The sequence below is a fragment of the Tyto alba genome, unplaced genomic scaffold (genome assembly GCF_018691265.1).
Source record: "Tyto alba isolate M040663 unplaced genomic scaffold, T.alba_DEE_v4.0 Super-Scaffold_10, whole genome shotgun sequence".
In the NCBI taxonomy this organism is placed as follows: domain Eukaryota; kingdom Metazoa; phylum Chordata; class Aves; order Strigiformes; family Tytonidae; genus Tyto; species Tyto alba.
Genome location: NW_024881262.1, coordinates 6418490 through 6435877, shown reverse-complemented (window position 1 = coordinate 6435877; position 17388 = coordinate 6418490). Strand labels below are relative to the sequence as shown.

At 47.6% G+C, this 17388-nt stretch overlaps 1 protein-coding gene across 10 annotated transcripts in view; it reads left to right on the top strand.

Annotated features, from left to right (window-relative positions):
- TNIK (TRAF2 and NCK interacting kinase) overlaps positions 1-17388 on the top strand; it is a 165071-nt gene that overhangs the window by 20051 nt on the left and 127632 nt on the right. For all 10 annotated transcript variants that reach the window (XM_042799493.1, XM_042799516.1, XM_042799509.1 and 7 more), the window contains exon 2: positions 8100-8165. In XM_042799493.1, coding sequence (XP_042655427.1) covers positions 8100-8165 — 66 coding nt within the window. The remainder of the gene's footprint in view (positions 1-8099; positions 8166-17388) is intronic.

Below are 17388 nucleotides of genomic sequence, written 5' to 3'. Positions count from 1 at the left end.
TGGCACGGTAGCTTTTTAGAGACACTGAGCTTAGCCAAGCCTTTTATATATTGTCCCGTTGAAGTTGTGTGCTTGAATTAGGCATATGTTGAAGTGGCTGATTGTACTGAGTCTGCATTCATCTAACGCAGTGTTGAAAACCTCAGGGTTCACTTAGCAGTAGTGCTTTTGCTGGTGCTTCTGGACTCACTGACTTCTAACTCTTCTAGATGAACAGTCTCCTGTGAACTGGAAGGAGGACTTGTCATACAACTGCAAACAATATTGTGGAGTCCATCCTGGAGATCTATGGGATGTGCTGTAGAGCTTTAAAAATAAGAGAGGATTGCCTGATTTGGAAGGAGACCAGCTTCAAATGAAGAATAAGTACAACTGTATTGTCTTAAGGGGTATGAATATCTCAGCATCTTCTTACCATGGTGAGACTCATGGAGGCCAGATGTTGATCTTCGTTAGTTTCAGGTCAAAACTTGTTGCCTCTTGTTTGAGTGATATCAAAATAGGACGGAGTCACCTTGTTGCTAGTGATGCTTAGGTCAGGCTTTTGAAGGAATGGAGAAGAGACTTGGACCCTTTTTGTTTTGATTAGTATGTGTAGCTTATGAATGGCTTTTCCTTAGACTGGGCTGTTCCAGCATGCCCTGTTAGCTTTATATACATCAGTGTAGTCATTGTTGTCTTCTACTGGTATCGCTACTGTACCTTGGGGCTGTGGGACCCACTGTCTGCAGTGGTACAAATGCGTTATCTTGGTTTGGTAAGTCTTTGTTTGCAGGTCTGTATGTGTTCCTTACTGGCTTGGAGCACCCGTGTTTTGGATTTGTGGAAGGTGTACAGAATGGCTGCTTTTCCTATTGACATGTTAGAAAGGAGAAACTAGGTCAGAACAACTCTAATTTTGTGTGTGCAAGTGGTAGTCTGTGAGCAGGAAATCTGGAATAGTCAATATATTGTAGCTTCAGTGGCTTGACCTCAGCAGGACCAAGTGTGACCTGACTGCATATGTGCATGGGGGATTTTTTTCCTTCATTCAGTTGTGGTGTTGGATATACCTTTGGCTGGTGGCTACACATAGACATTTATGTCTTAAATTGAACAGGTAGTAGTTGGAGTAATGCAGCTTTATTGGCTGAAAAGCCCAATGTGGTGATTAGTTCTTATTTAATTTTGCTGTTGCCAACTAATGGCAGGTCTTAACATTTTGGGAAGGAAAGAGATGCGTGTGTGGTGGCTGGAGCTTTACTGCAGCGAGAAGCTAGGGAGAGGAGATGGGCAGAGCACTGAAGTGGCTCTCTCTAGGGGCTGGAGAAATGGCTCCTTGTGAGATGCTGAAGTGGAATGGTTCAAATAGATTTGTAAACAGGCTTCTCTCAGCTGTCAAGTGGAGAATTTTTTCTCCTGTTAATAACATAGCCTTGACAACAGTTTTTCTTATGCAGTATAGGAGTGTTGTTTCCTGACTAACATCTTCGTTTAAGATACGGAGCTGGGTGTTTGGGGGTGAGGGAGGACAAACTGCTTCTTCGAAATGAAAACAAAACCCTCGGCGAGTTCCTTATTACTCTTCCAAGTAGAGCAGCTTGTATTGCTTGAGTAGGCAGGAGGTGCAGTGGTAGATGGCATTGATGATAGCTTGTCTTGTGAGTCTCTGGATGGGTGGGCGAAGGAGGGGAAAAGTACCAAAGCTAGGAGGGAAAGACGTGAGATTAAGCAATCCCTGTGAGGGCTGAATAGCATCCAGTAGTCCAGCGTGATGCTGCTTCATTGCTTGGTTTATAACCAAGACGAAACATTTCAAAAAAGACCTGTGCAGCTTGTTGAGGTTTTTTTTGCACTGCTTTAATTCATGGGCAGGCTTAGGGCTATGTCTGTGTGATTGGAAGGCAGTGTTTGAAGCTCAAAAAGATAATATCCCCAATCTCTTTTTCTGGAAGTTCTGAGTAACTCAGTCAGTATTTTGTTGCCTTGGCCTTTGCCTTCCTGCTCTGCTTGCTGTTGTCTGCAGCTTTATTAGCAATCCTCTCCTAGCTTGTGTGGTCCAACCTCATATTGCTCACAGGCTGTTAACTAGAAGTGCCTTGGCGATGGAGACAGCTAGCAGATTACTAAAAAGCAACTGTGTCTTCAAGTATTCTTCAGACCTTCTGTTTTTTGCTGATTACGTGCCATTTGGGGTAGCATCCCCAAGGTGATTTGTACCTTGTTCTGTCAAATCATACAAGTTCTTCAGTTCTTGCTGTAGAAGCCAGTGTAAAAAAAATATGGTAAAATGGGTGAGTTGATGTGTCTTCAGAGGGAATAGCAGTTGACTTCTTAGAGCTTGAGATTGCTCAGGTCCTGATGCTTGGGAGATGTGCATGGCTGTCTAGGGAGCTTCTGGCTTTGGTAAGATGAAGAATGGCTTCACAGAGCATGGCCCGGCTCAGGCATTTGACCTTGGGAAACAAAATCTAGGCAGGCGTCTAATACGTGAACTAAAGGCTTGATCCTTATACTCATTCCTCATAGTGATGTTTTACATAATCAGAAATACATTACCCTGATGTCAGTTTTACATGTTGAATTGAATTGCTGAAGGGCCTTTCACTTTCTCCTGCGTTCCTCATGAAAGCTTTGCTCACACTCTAAATGAACTTCCTCTCCTGGTTGGAGCTTGGTTGGGTAAGAAGACTCAACTTTCTTCAGGCAGCTGTGTACATACGCTGTACCTTAAGCCAACTGCTTGTGTTGAGAGTGCTGCCCCCCGCCGTCATGCCAAGCTGTGTGATGGTGGGTGAGATTACAGCTCTCCTGTGCATGCATGCTTTCTGCGTGCTGTGCCATGGCCTTGCCATTAATTTACAAGAGCAACTGCTGGGGTGGAATGACCTTTTGGTGTTTCCCAGTTTCTCCTTGTGATTGCCAGGACTCGTCTAAGCAGAGGCACCAGCTCACAAGCAGAGCTCACTGGTCTGGTATTGAGGGTCATGAGTAAATGCCTTTAAGCCTGCTTTGGTTCTTCTGGATACCTGATCAGCTTAATGGGATCTACTGTTGGGGCTGTTTTATTATGGAACTGTAAGGCAGATGCTCATAAAATCCTGGTGTTTGGAAACGTTAGTTGCACTGGCTTTATTCTTTGTGGAGATTAAAAAAACCCCACCTAGTGCCAAGGAGTTGCTTCAGCTAACTAGTGCCTGAGGATGCTCCTGTTACTGATCCATAACTGTGTGCTGCCTCCAGTTATGCAGTGCGTTTTCCTTCTCTAGGGTTATAACATTTGCTTAATGATTGGTTATCTCCATGATTTTCAGCTGGAAGTTGTTATTAGATGCTCAGAATTTGAGGACTAAGTGCACAGTAATTATAGAGGCTCTGATCTCTCATTTCGCCTCCCGTGCATTCACAGCAATCGTGGTTTAATTGGTGTGCCCCTCGTTCCCTGAGCATCTCTTCACTGTCTCCTCATGTAACCCTTTGTGTTACATACCTTTTTTGTGGGCTAAAAGGGAGAAAAATGAGGTTCCTTCAAGGAAAACAAGCACGTTTGGTGGACAAACCATGTATAAATGCTTCTTGTGTTTGTGGACATCTGCCTGGCCATTTTTAAGGACAGCTAACTGGTGATCCACTAACTTGGTGGTCACCATCGCCAACACCGATTACACACGTGCAGCCTTCACCCCTTAGCTGACTTACCCCTGGATATGGTTATTACTCTCTAAATAGTCTCCTCAGGCAAAGTGGTGGCTCTTTTGTGCCTTGGACTCGATGAGGTGTCATGGTGTAGGCGAGGGCATCTTTCGGCTGGAGTTCTGCAGGATCTGGGTTAGGCAGAGCTGAGCGGTTTTAACTGGGAGCGTGCTCCTGCAGCGAGCCCTGCTGCTGTGTGCTCCACGCTGATAAGCCCTTCAAAAGGGATACCTGTTTTGTTGCTGAAATTTGATACATCCTGCTTTATCATCCACATACAGAAGTCCCTTTTCTGATAATGCACCAGTTTTAAATATACTGTTTATCGAAATAAAGTGTTCTTTTTTTTTTTTTTTTTTTCACAGTATTACTGGAAAAGACGATGCTCTTGCCCTGTTCTGTGTCTCAGACGGGTTTTACCCACTGAGACTTTAGTACCACTGATTTTCCTGCGAGGTGGGTGAAGAGCATAACAATTTTCCACTTCAATTTGAGCCTATCCTGGCTGCAGCTGTGGAAGCAGGGTCAGATCCTGGCACGGGAGAGCTCGGGTGCCAGCCCTGTCCCTGGCAGGAGGACCACCGGGTCTGCGCAGCCCTTGCCACGGGTGCTACTGTGTAAAACATTTCCCATCCCACGAGCAACTGAAAGATCCTCTTGTTGAGTGTTTCATTGCTTTATGAAGAGCCCCATGCCTGAGTTTGCTCCTGTGTCTTCTGGCACAAATTCTGAGTAACTCATCCTCCTCAACGAGGTTTTGTGTGCTGTCGTGGGCGAGCTGCTGCACTGGGGCTGGTGGCACCTTCTTATGAAGAAAGCTATAGCTGGGATCTTCTGGGAGTGGGGCCCTAAGCCTGCACCACCCCAGAAAGCTTACTTTTTTAAACTAAAAATAAGCTCTTCCTAGTCTTACCAGAAAATGGTTGAACTGTGCATCACTGCAGGTCTGAAATGGGAATAGCTGGTAGTGGGTGATGCGCAAATGTGTGCCGGCATCCCTGTGGCTCCGCAACCCTTGCCTGGGTTTGTGGGGCTGCCCCTGCCCTGCCCGCCCCTCCTGGAGCTGGCGTGGGGGCGATGGGTGCTGCTGGCCCCTTACGGACCCAGGATGAGGTTAACGTGATCTGAAACCAGCCCTGCCTCGCTGCGGTGCGTGGATGTCAGGGTGTCCTGAGCACAGTCCTGGCTGGTGCTGGGTTTTGCTTCTTCCCTTGCCCCTTCCTGCTTTTCTACTCCCCTCCTTTGGTCAGGGAGGAGGGGAGGACCCTACCTTGGTATAAGGACTCCTGGCAGACTCCTGGTGTGACTACAACCATACAGATCCTTTTCTGCCTGAAGCTAATGTAGAGCTGAAAAATATTTGTGGGTTTGTCTTAAATGCTGGTTCTTCCCCGCCCCCCACTTTAAACAGGGCATCTTTTTTTCTCTAAACTAACAGATCACCTTAGATTTTTTTTCCCTTGTATTTGTGGGCTTCTTATTTAGTCCAGATGTTTTCAGTTAAAAAAAAAAAATACAGTAGTGTTTGTGCCTCACCGACTGCGCGTCCCTCTTTGCTGGGGGATAAGGCACCAGCAGAAGGTGGTAGGTGCCAGGCTGGAGGCAGCTGTTTGTAAGGGGCTTTGAGACCCCCCCAGCCCAGTGCAACCCAGCACACTGCTGTGAGCCCTCATCTGCAGCCCAGGCTATATTTGGTCTGAGATTACTCCCTGCTTGCCCTGGATTGGTCCCCGTTGGGGCTGTGCAGGGTGGATTTCTTTTCCCCTGGCTAACATAAAAGCCCCCATGCAGTGTGCCTCTGCATTTTCCTCCCTCGCTGCCCACTCCAGCCTGCCTGAGCTGCTGTCGCTGCTCTCTGATACCTTCCTGAAGCATCTCAGCTGGGGCTTTGTGGGGTGCAAGGTGCAGGATGTGCCCTTGTGACCAGGGCCAGCCCATTCCCCAGGCAGCCATTAAGATGCAAAGCTCTTCTCCGGGTTGGAACTGGTCTAGGGGAGCCCAGTGGAAAGAGATAGTTTTTTTTTTTTTTTCCCCGGCCTGCCCCATCCTCTGCTGTGTATTTTTTGGAAGGGCCATTAACATGTTATTCCTGTGCTGTTGGGTGGCTGTTGGGGAGATGCATTGTCCCTTGGACTGCCTGCTGCATGGGGAGAAGCAAGGCCTGGGAGGAGAGATCAGCCCCCTCTGCTCGCTGCCGGAGCAGTGCCGGTGTTCCCAGCGTGTTGCCGTGGCTGTGCCGAGATGGGGCCACTTGTGCCAGCGGTCAGGGGAGAAGTGACGCTCAGCACTGCACTGCAGGATGCCCAGTTACCTTGGGGATGCTTCTGCGAAAGTGTGGAAACAGGGTGGAAGGGAGAGGGGGAGATGCTGCAGAGAAACTGCTCGGTGGGTGGGAGCTGGAGCGGGAGCTGTGGGTGGTGGGAGCAGTGGGGGAAAGCCCTCCCCGTGCCCGAGCTGCTGCCAGCCAAAGTGGGGTCTGCAGCCAAGTGATGGGTGGACTCAGATAAACCCGATGGAGCCGCACCACACCTGAAGTTTGCATCCGTTAGAGGAGTGACAAGTGACCTGGGATGGTAGGAGGGGGCTACTCTCTGGTTTGAGGATTTGTGGAAGGAGGTTGGAAAACATGTTGTGAAGAGCAGTTCTCTTTATCAGAAATGGCCAGCTGCATCCCTGGATGCTTCTCCAAACCTGATCTTCTGCCCTAGGCACAGCTTTCTTCTCCCTTAATCTCCTAGTGAATATTCAAAAATAGATATACTTGTAGCACTGGAAAAGCCTCTTTCAGAGTTGTTTCAGCACTGCAGAGAACAACCCTTTGAAAGAAACTAAAAAAAATAAACCAACAGCTGCTGCCATGTTTCCTACCTTCCTTTCTCACCCAGTTTGTGGAAACCCAGTGTTCCACCCCTTCTCTTTCCCATCTGTTCGTGGCATTTCCCTGCCTGGTCCCAAGGCAGTAAAGCCATGGGATGTCTGCAGCTGTTTTAGATGCTGCACACTAGAGACCTGTTGTGCTGCAGCTTCTCCCGCAGTGTCCAGGTGTCAGGTTGAAGGTTAGTTGGGGTATATAGTTGGGGTGGTCAGAGGGGTTGCTGTGACCCCACTGTGGAGGTGTGCTGAACCCCGGCAGGTACACAGCAGCGCGTGTTCTGGGCTGGGTGGAAAGCTGTCTCAGTCACGCCAAGACTCGTATTAATTCACTTGCAGCATTATTAGTATGTTGGAACCTTGCTTTTCAGCTGCTCACAAAGACCCAGTGTTTGAGTTTTGGACCCAGGAGTCATCCTGAGCTGCTGTGGGCTTTATAATGAATGAAACCCTTCTGTTCCTATCGCAGTGGTGGGTGTCCCTCTCCTGTCTGCCAGGCTGATCCTCCTTTGCCTGTTAGAGCCGTTAATTGACCCGTCTGCATCCTCTCGGGTCGCAGCTGTCAGCCTTTCGCTCACTGGGATGCCGAATTGTTCAGTAGCTCAAGGGACTCAGAATCCAGCAGGGAGGGTGGGTGGTGGCGTGGGAGCCAGGGCTGCCCATGCCACGGGTGGGTGGGCTGGGGGGCCGAGGGGTGCGCAGACCCCTGGGTGCCAGGACGCCTCTGCATCGCCAGCTTTGAGGGGGCTTGCGCTATCCAAAATCGGAGTGCTGAGTATAAATAAAGGAGAAGTAGAAGAGTATATAAATAAAGCTTCTGGAAGGGGAAAACCCACCAAGAGGAGAAAATAGCAGCGCTGGTTTATTCTTTCCCCACCCTCCCTCGTACCTCGCGGCTTGTATCGTCTTTTCACTGTGCTGGCGGGTGCGCTCCGGCTTCCGCACGGGTCTGCGACTGCCCTTCCCCGAGCTGGGCACGCAGTGAGGGGGGGGGGGTCTGGGGATGGGTGTCAGGGCTTCGGTACCACCTCCCAAATCGTTGTGTCCTCATGTAGAGCTGCCCTAGATCTGCTCATCTCGGTTGACAAACCAGAGTGTCAACAGCCAGGGTGCACCAAACCAAAAATGACATTTAGACCAAGTAACACTAATGCTGCTGACCTTGGGAGTAGACCTAGAGAACCCTGTTTTGAACCCAAAAGTGACATCCTGACGGTTAGCTTGGCTTATTCCAAAGCTGATGCATAAGAAAACGTAAGTTTTAATAACAAACAATTGCTATTGCATTTAAAACATACGCCGAGGGTTCACATTTTGTGCAGATGACATTCAAACGGATCAGTGCTCGCTCACAGGCGCCAGCCCGGACGCTGGAGGTGGGCAGTGCTTCTGCTCCTCGTCGCTGTAATGCTGATCCCAGGGCTGCCCGAAAAGCTCAAAAATACTCAAAACATTTGTCAGTGAAATGTTGATCTGGCTTTGTCAAATGTTTATTTTTGCACAAATCTCTAAGTATTGCTTATTCCATGTTTTTTTTTTTTTTTTTTTCCTTCTAGGATCCTGCAGGAATCTTTGAACTGGTGGAGCTTGTTGGCAATGGTACCTATGGGCAGGTCTATAAGGTAAGCGCTCTGCCTGAAGCGATCCCGTTTGCCTTGGCCATGGGTTTGAATATGGAGCATCCCAGCACATCATCTTGGCTAGGTTTGACCTGTTTCAGGCCTGACAAGAAGCCTTGATGTACTCTGGGTTTTTTTTTGGTCTTCTGTGCAAGTACCGTGTAGTACACAGAGCTCTTACAATAAGCAATTCATATTAGTTCTGAAACTGTCACTAAAAAATAAAACACCTTTTTTTTTCCTCTTCCCCCAGTTGCTTTTTATTGATTATATGATGAGGAGGGAGTGAAAAGTCTGTGCTTTAATAGATAAATCTCGATCTCTTCTAAGAGCTGAGTTTATGGCTGCAGTAGGCTGCCAAATGAGTTTGCTACAGTCTAGTGCTCTGCTCGCACGCAGGCTGGCTGCTGCCCTTTCCACCAGCAGAAAGCTGCTGTAGGAGAAAAAACACAACAGTCAGTAGACTTGCTTTAACACCTGGAAACAGGTCTCCAGGTGAGAATAGTGAGGGGTCTGTGGAAAACAGAATTTTAAGACCCATGAACTTCTTTGAGGATATTTAAAATGCCCACCATCTGCTAAATTACATCACCTGTCCCAAGCACATCTTAGCTTGGGGGATTTCTGGAATTTGTCCTCTTGGTGGGGTCTTTTTGTGGATGATTCTTGTGTGGTTGGGGAGGGATTGAATTATTTCAAAGTATGGGTTTATCTGCGTTCAGTATATGGTGAGGAGGTGTTTCTCATCATGGTTGCATGAGGAATTTCCCAAATATTTTGAGTCTGTTGCGAGACAATAACTCCCCTGGACCCCATTTTCCAAAAACTTCTGTATACGTGGGTGCAAGTTCCGTATATATGTGTACTTGTGTGTGTGTGTGTGTGTGGTGTGTGTGTACACACAGATCAAGTTTGCCTGTCATACTATAGAAAAGAATATATTCATGTGTTCTTTCTCCATTGCTTTGGAGACACAACTCTTTACTGTCATGCAGTAAAAGGCAGCGAGCTGCCCCTGCTGAAGAAAAGAAAAGCGTGCTTAAAAAGCTACCTGTCAGTAAATATTTGTTCCGAATTCTGGCTCCTCCATCCTCCTGCTGCTGTAGGCTAATCCCATCAGCATGAGGATAGAGGGATTGAAGTGAAGATGAACTGGAACTTCGGGAGTTTAAAATGTGTGAATTCTTTAACTGGAATAACTTAAAAACAAAAGAAACCAAAAACAAGGTAACAAAACAAAACAAAACGTGCCAAAGCTGTTCTTATCAAGGTTATATTCCAGGGAGCCGTCCCCCCTGGTATTGGTTGTTTTCCCACTGTGCACTCCCCACCGTGGGAGCTCCCTTCTGAATTGTTTTTCTTCTCAGCTGCTAAAATAATGGTAGAGGGTGACCTAATTTTAACTGGTGCATATTTCTAACAATCAGTGGAAACTATGCGCCTTTAACGGCCTTTTGAAAGCGTCATGTTTTTGTGGAGAGCAAAAAAGGGAAATAAGCTAGCTGATGCTGGCACTGCTGGTTGCACGGCTCTGCTGATCGGGTTTCCTCTTGCTGTGTTTGATTCTTTCAGTGCATCTGTGTGTTACCTCAAAGGGGAATAAAACCACCCAGAAATGTCCAAGCGTAGGCCTTCTGGGAGGTGAACGCTTCTGTGTTCCGTTTTACTCCTGCTGTACAAGAAAACACCTTCCTCTTAACTGTTTTTAACTTGCTGGAGTAATTGGATTGTCCTCAGTGTGATTCACTTGGTACTGGTGCCAGACGGGATGGCGATGGGAGGGGGGAATGCTTCTGTCCAAACCAAATTAGTAAGTATTGAGGTATGAGTTCAGGCTAAGGCTGATTTCAGAGCTCTCTTAAACTGAAGTCTTGGAGTAGCACCCGCTCTATAAACAAAAGGAGACTTTGATATACAGCATACATAACTGTTTATGGTGTCCCACCCTAGAACCCAGTGCAGAAATCAGATCTCTGCAATTCTTTTCCTCCAGATACCACCGCTGTATTTATCTCTTGCAGCAAAACAAATGGATCAGCTTTCAAGACACACAGACCTTCTGGCTCTCTTCTAAAACAGCCTTTAGAAGTGGTCCGTACCTAGGAGCAGTGTCCTCTGAAACGAGATGTTTTTTTCCACTGCCATTGCAAACCCATCTCCGGTGGGGCTGGGGTACCCCCACCCCTGTGTGCTGGTGCTACCCCAGCTGCACACTGCTGTCCTCTTAGAGGCTGTGCGTGCCTCTAGCTGTGTTTTTGGATGTGGAAGGAATAATTCATTGTGGTGCCCGCTCTGGTGCTGGCTTCGTAGCCTGAGCTTTGCAGGTCCTACCCCTGTGCTCTCTGCTGGGAGCTCACCTGGGAGCATTACCTCCCCTTCGCACGGCCTGTCCCTCTCTGAAGCAAGAAGTGCAACTCTCCAGTTGGGAAGAGGCAGAAGCAAGATGCTTTTTCCAGACAGGGGAGACCATTTCATGTCTGTGAGCTGCAAGACTGCCGAAACAGGCCTGTAGCCCTGAGGTTTCTCCCAGAAAAACCTAACTTAGCCAGCTCTAACACTGCTGCGTGGCTGTGTTTGTGTTGGAGACTACGGGGGTGCTGGTGGTAACCAGCTGGCCTGCCCAGGGCTTGGAGGGACATGTGCAAGGTGCAAACCTCCCAGCAATCCCGTGGGATAAAGTGCACAGTTAGGTTCTTGTGAGAACTGAATGATATCTCAGCCTGGCAGGGCGGGGAGCCTGGGAAGTGTCTGGTAGTACCACAGAACCGTGAGCCATCAGAGAGCAGTGGCTCTTGGAGGCGGCCTCAAGATCTGCTGTGTTGGAGAGACTGGGGAGCCCCTGCCACAGGACATGCCTTCTTGCTCGTAGGAGAAAAGACATACTGGCCAAGTTCAGTGTGTGCTATGAGCTCCCAAAGGGAACGCACCCCTCTGCCAAAGCGAGGGTGTCGGGGTGAGGCTTGCCACGCATCCTGCTTTGATCCTGCTTTCGGGGTCGTGACTTGAAGATCCCTTTCAGGGGGTACGCAGTGCTTCTGTAAATCAGAGCCTTGCTCTCTGAGGCTTGTGCTCCAGAGGCGAAGGTAACTCGTTTGGATTGCTCTCTGTATTTTTAAGTAAAGGCCTTTCTTTGCTCAGGACTGCAGGTTAAAACAGCACTTTGGTGCTTCTCAGCTTTGGCCATACCCCAGTGACACCTGAACGCAGCAGGAGCCCTCAGCAGCGACCCGCTCTGTTCTCTCCCCTCTAACCCCAACCACAAGCTCTTCACTTGGGATAATTGCAGAGAGAACTAACATTCCTTGTTCGCTGCTTAACAATCTCTTGTGAATAGCTTGATTTTTATTTTAATGAGGGACTGCACTGGTGATGGTTTATCTCTCTAATTGAATCAGAAGCTTTTCTTTATTTTCTAATAATCCTGCATCTAATGTTACAGATTGTAAACTGTTTTTGCTAAAAGGCTGAGAGCTTGATAGCTCCTGTGCCAGACATCATTGCAGTAGTGGATTTTAGTGTCCTTGGATTTTATTTTTTTTATTTAAGGTGCTTAAAGAAATGGCTAACAGGAAGTTAATGAGTTGGACTTGGGGAATTGAGCCTCACTGGTTTTTAGCAGGTAGCTGATGGCTGAAAGCAAAACTATAAGCACAGAAATCACTAAGACCCTTTAGAGCATTATCTAAAGTGTAAGGAAATGCTGCTTTTATGTTCCAGAACATTATTATTACTGCTTATCTCTACTTTGCATTAGAAAGCAAGCAAAAAGTCTTTAAAATACTGTGTATGCTTAGATTGCCTGGATAAATCACAGCATCAGGGCCACAACTGCTGGTGTGTCAAACACAAGTAAATATGCGGGTTGAAAGTAAAAGGACACTAGGCTACTCTGAAATATCTTTCCAACAGATTATTGCAAAGCTGGGGGAAGGCATACAGTGGGCTACTTATTGTGCATTGAATATATTAAAAACCAAAAAAATCCCCTGGTGTTTTTAGACCTGCTCAGCCATGGGCATTCACACGCTGGCTGGTGCACAGTGTCACCAAAGCAGCATTTTGATGTAAGCCTTCGCAATAGTGGAAAAAAAAAAAAAATAATCAGTAAATAGGTCAGATAGTAACCTTTGCCTCTCTCATCTTGTGTTGTTTTACAACATTGAACAGGGAAATAAATGATGTTGAGATTGCATACTCACGTGCTTCTTCCCAACCATGCCAGGAGGACAGCAGTCATTAATGCCAAGTGCTGCTTTGCTGAGTGCCCAGGGGATGCGGCTCTCCATTTACAGCTTTAGCAAGGCTTTATTTTACAGGGTACAAGATACAGTACTGTGAGCTAACTCCATAACTGCACAATAACTATTGATTGTTTAATTAGCTGGTAAATGCCATATAATCGCTAAGCCATTACGCAGCATTATTCTGCACTCTAATTTAGAGCGCGTGGGATCTGCGAGCCGCCAGTCTCATAGCTGTGGCTCCCGAGGGAGCTTCTCCACCATCATCGCAGGATGGGGCAGAGCAGGGATCACCCCCCAGGAGCCACCTTGGGGTGCCACCAGCCACCTCGGAGCAGGGCGCCTGGCCACGGGCCGTCCCTGTCCTCTGCCAGCCCAAGTTAGGCAGCCATTTGGAGAGGACATGGTTTTTGCACTTGCTCTTCGTCGCACTGTGTTGTGTCTGTCTGGGGTACATGGTAGAAAAGGATGAAGAAATGCATCGTAAGGTCCTTTGTCAGGGTTTATTTATTTATTACCCAGCTGGCATTTGCCAGAAGCCAGGGCTGATCCACCTGAAGGCAAACCCCCAGGTTTGACGTGGTAGATGAAGGTGTTGAGGTGTGTGGATATAAGAAAGTGAATAAAGCATTTGAAATCCAAGGTTGCCTGTTGGTGGAGAGCTGGAAGCAACAATGCTGCTGGGACACTTTGGTCCCCAAGTTAAGCTCCTGAGAGTGTCCTGAGCACAAGCATATTCTTGATAACATTGTCCTGGAGTTGGCAGATCCTGAATGAGGAGGAATAATGCGTGTGCCCTCCCATGTGCTGTTTGTGTGTTCCCCTGCACGGCAGCATCCTTCCTTGTGGCACCGCTGGGCATCCCACTGCTACAGGTTGGTGGGATAGCAGATGGACATGCTAAGAAAAATCTTTTAGAAGACTTCTTTTTTCTTTTACTTTTTTTTTTTTTTTTTTTTTTTTTTTTTTTTGTGAAAGGAGGTACGGAAAAATAACTAATGTGCAGTCTCTGCCATGTTTAGCCTGTCTGAGGTCCAGCTCAGCCCAGCTGCCGCAGATCAAGCTCTGGGCCCTTGCATCAGCTCTGGTGAGAACAGAGACTCTGCAGGTTCCTGGGTCATTATTAGCAGTTCAGATAATGAGCCTGAGTCAAGAATGACATTAATTGTTTTTAATAATCAGTTGTTTTATCGTCTCTCTTTCCGAAAGGCTGATGGTCAATAGTTTTGTAATTAATCACTGTTGCTTTTAGCTGTGTGAAAGAAGTTAGCATGCTGCACACAATTAATATTTCCTGGGGATTGTTGCCATAAAGAATTAATCTTAGTTTACACACAGAACTTTTATAGCTGAAGACTGACTGCCGTGCCTTGCTTGAGAGACCGGGCCGAGTGCATGCGAACCACGCGCGCTGCCTGCAGACGGGCTCGTGCTGCTGGCCACCCCTCCTCCAAGCACCCACCCTGCGGCGGTGCCTGCTGCGTGGTGGTCCTGAGCACACCGAGGGGACCTCCTGTCTGCTTTCATGGGCCACCAGAGGAGTTCAGAGCTCCAGCATCTTGCAATTTAAACAAACAGCTCTAACCCTCGGCAACCAGCTATTGCATTTGAAGGTGCATTGTGAGCATTTCTCACCTTCTTGTTGTTTATAAAACGAACTGTGGTGGTGTGGGGTTGGGTGTGACTTGAGGCAGGTAAGTTCTTCAAGCATCTTATCCTTGGCTTTGGGTCCTTCTTTTTGTTTTCAGCCTCTTTGGAGATGGCTTTTGCCGCATGGCCGGGCAGGTGGAGCGTATGTGCATGTGTGTGTACGTGCGTAGCCATCCCTCCTCATGGTCTGACGGTTGCTGCAGGCGGAGGCAAACATGTGAGGGGTTGGTACCTTCTGATTTGGGTGGCTCCCCGGCTTTCCCGGTGATTTGGTGCTGCGCTGAGAGCCTGTTCCATGGGGCTGGGACAGGGGCCCACTGGGGCAGCAGAGCACTTAACCAGTGCTGAGCTGACGTGCCCCATCAGGGCTTCTCTTTCCACTGGGATGGTTTTAGTGGTGGCTGGAGTCACTCACATCCAGATACGGACCCGCATGGGCGGGCACCGGCCGCCTGGCATCTTCAAGGTCGCGTAAGGGCTGTGCGAGCATGAATGGATTTATGAGACTTAACAGGCTGCTTTATAATCCTTCCGTATTACGAGCACAGTATTAAATACTAAGCCATTGTCGCTGCTGGGATGGCTCCCTGTGCCGGCGGAGGGGATGGCGGTGCTGCCATGCGAGGATGCTTGCTGGGGTGGGGGTCTCTCCTGCTCCCGTAGGCACTGGCTTGTGCGTGGTGCTGGGCTTCTGCCAGTTCTTACTGGGGCATGGGAAGGGTCTGGGCTGGCATACCGGTATGTGATAACATGTGTTAGCGTTATCAGAAGGAAAACGGGCGACCTCAGCTTATCAGCTTCCCTATGGTGTTAAAATATCTCTAGAAGAGCAGGTCCTTTCTTTGCTGACTCAAATGGAATGTGTGTGTTTCTGAAACAGAGACTTGTTTTTTGCCATGCAGGCAAGGAAATCTTAACTGGAAAATGCTTAAAATGATATTTTGCTCTTTTTTTTTTTTATTTAAAAAAGAAAAAAAAAAAAAGGAAAAAAAAAAAAAAAAAGCTTTGTTACCAGAGCAACTGGTACATCTTGTGCTGCTTCATTTCTCTGAAACACAGAGAGAGCCCTCAGCCCTCCCTCCCCCCAAGAAACCAGCCCACACACACCTACGCACCAATATGTCACATTAACTTTGCTGCTTTCTGGATAATATAAGGGAAAGGTGCTTTTCATGTTCTAATCCTATAGAATGCAGGTTATAAAAGGTGATTAAAAATGTTTCTGTATTGCCTCCCTTTTAATCTCAATTCCCTTTCCCCCCACCCTCTGGAGTTTGTGATGGGAAAGGGCAGGGTGAAAGTCAGGAGCAGACCGATGTTTCTGTGAAATGACATTTGTCCACTCTCCCTTGCATTGCTGGATGCTCTGCTTCTGTAAATACTGCACAATTTTGCAGGACAAAAAAAATATTTGCTACGGTATAGGGCGAAAAAAAAAGCTACCTTTGAAGATGCTCAGTAAAGTCAGCGGCATGTTGCAAGGCATGGGGGACGTGGTGGTGGGGCTTGCAGCAGTGTTTGTGTGGGTGCCAGGCATGGATAGGGATGGAGGAAGAGCCGCCTTCTTGACTTGTGGGGATTAGAAGATGCTCCGTGCCAGCACCAGGTCATGAGCAAACACCATGTCCAGAACCACCTTCTATCCCATAGGAATGACCAGACTGGGAACTCAGACCTGTCTTTTCTCACGTCTTCTGTGAGGACACTTAAAATGGGCCAATTCGTTGATTGACTGTACAGCCCCAGTATCCATAGGTGTCATCGTTGTGGACCAGTACTGCTGGATATGTGGCCTGTTTTATGTAAGCAGAGCCACAGCAGAATAGCCTGGGAAGGCGAGGATGTGGATGCACATAGCTGTATTTAATACTGAGGTCTGAGAAGACTCTGTGCCTAGAGGTCTTCAAGCTCCCCAGGAGAAATTGGTTCGCGTGGGTTGTCAGACTGGTCTGTGCTTGCACGGTTGCTCAAAGTCCCTTGACTTTGGTCAGACTCTTTGGGTCTGATCATGGTGATGTGCCTGGGCATGCAGCTACCAACTGCGTGGCTGAACCTGGGACATGGGGGTGCCAGAGGAGCTGTTTAGAAAATAGCCAACTTTTTAAAATCAGGGTTATTGCACATGAAAGCATCGCTTTCCCTTTCAGGAGGTGCAGCTTCTTGTCCTACATAAGCTTTCATTGCTCTGGTCACTGTAATATCTTACAACAGTATGTAGAATGTTATAATGGTGTGGTCATGGGCAGCGGGTGAGGTATGGATGCTGTGAGGCTCAGGTGGATTATAAAAAGGATTTACTGTTAGGTTATATCGATCTAATGGTAACCCTGGGCTGCAGGGCAGCAGATAAGCAGCATCTTGCTCTAAGTAGAAGCTGGTTCCTGCTGATTTTTGTTGTTGTTGACTTGTTTATAGTATTTAAAGAGTATTGGGTTAGTCTAGTGAATTGGAGCCTAATGCAGTGTACAGGAAGCCTCAGGCCAAGTCCCTACTGTTGCAGACTTCTCCAGTGACCTTTGCTAAATGGACTTCTCCTTTTCCCTGTCTTCATCTCTTGCCCCGTAAAAATCAGAAACAGGGCAATATCGGGGTCGTGTCGGGGCAGAGCTGGGAGCTGCCTGGTGGTGCCTACATTGGAAAGCCACCTGTGAGGAGGTGGTGTGCTAGGTGCCCCTGCACCAACATTTTGAAAACAAAAGGTTGGAGGTGAGGCTGGTTCCCAGAGGAGCAAAGTACAGCAGCTGTTAGTAGGTCAGCTGAGTAAATCAATCTAAAGAAGCACTGAAAAGTAGGTTTAGGAGCTGGGAGGTATTTTGTTCTTCCCAGCTCTGAAGGTGCCACTCTCAGCTAAGAAGGCAGGAGGGGATTTTTTGGGAAGATTTAGAGAAGGGGATGGGGGGGAACAGTAGCCTGTAAGCGTTGGTCCAGGCTGTGTATTTGAGGCGTTCGCAGATGCTGGAGTGTTGTCTTCAGAGATGTTTCTTGCTTGTCATTTTTTTATATCTTTTAAAATTTTGATGCAGCTTGTCTCGCGGCTGACCCTGAAGACTTGAAGGCAAGCGATGCTCTGAAGACTTGAAGGCTACGCTTTGAAGGCTCACTGCAGAGAAGTGTGTCTCTCTTGAAATCTGCGGTTTATTCTTAGGTTTACCTGGGAAGCCCTTTACGCTAATTACCTAAAGATGGAAAGTGCCAAGCAAACACAGCCTGCTTCCAAATGTTGTGGGTTTTTTAGCTCCCCTCACATAAGAATGGCAGATTGGTGCGATTTTTTTTTTTTTTTTTTTTTTTTTTTTTTTTTTTTTTTTTTAAGATCTTTAAAATTTTCTGTGTGT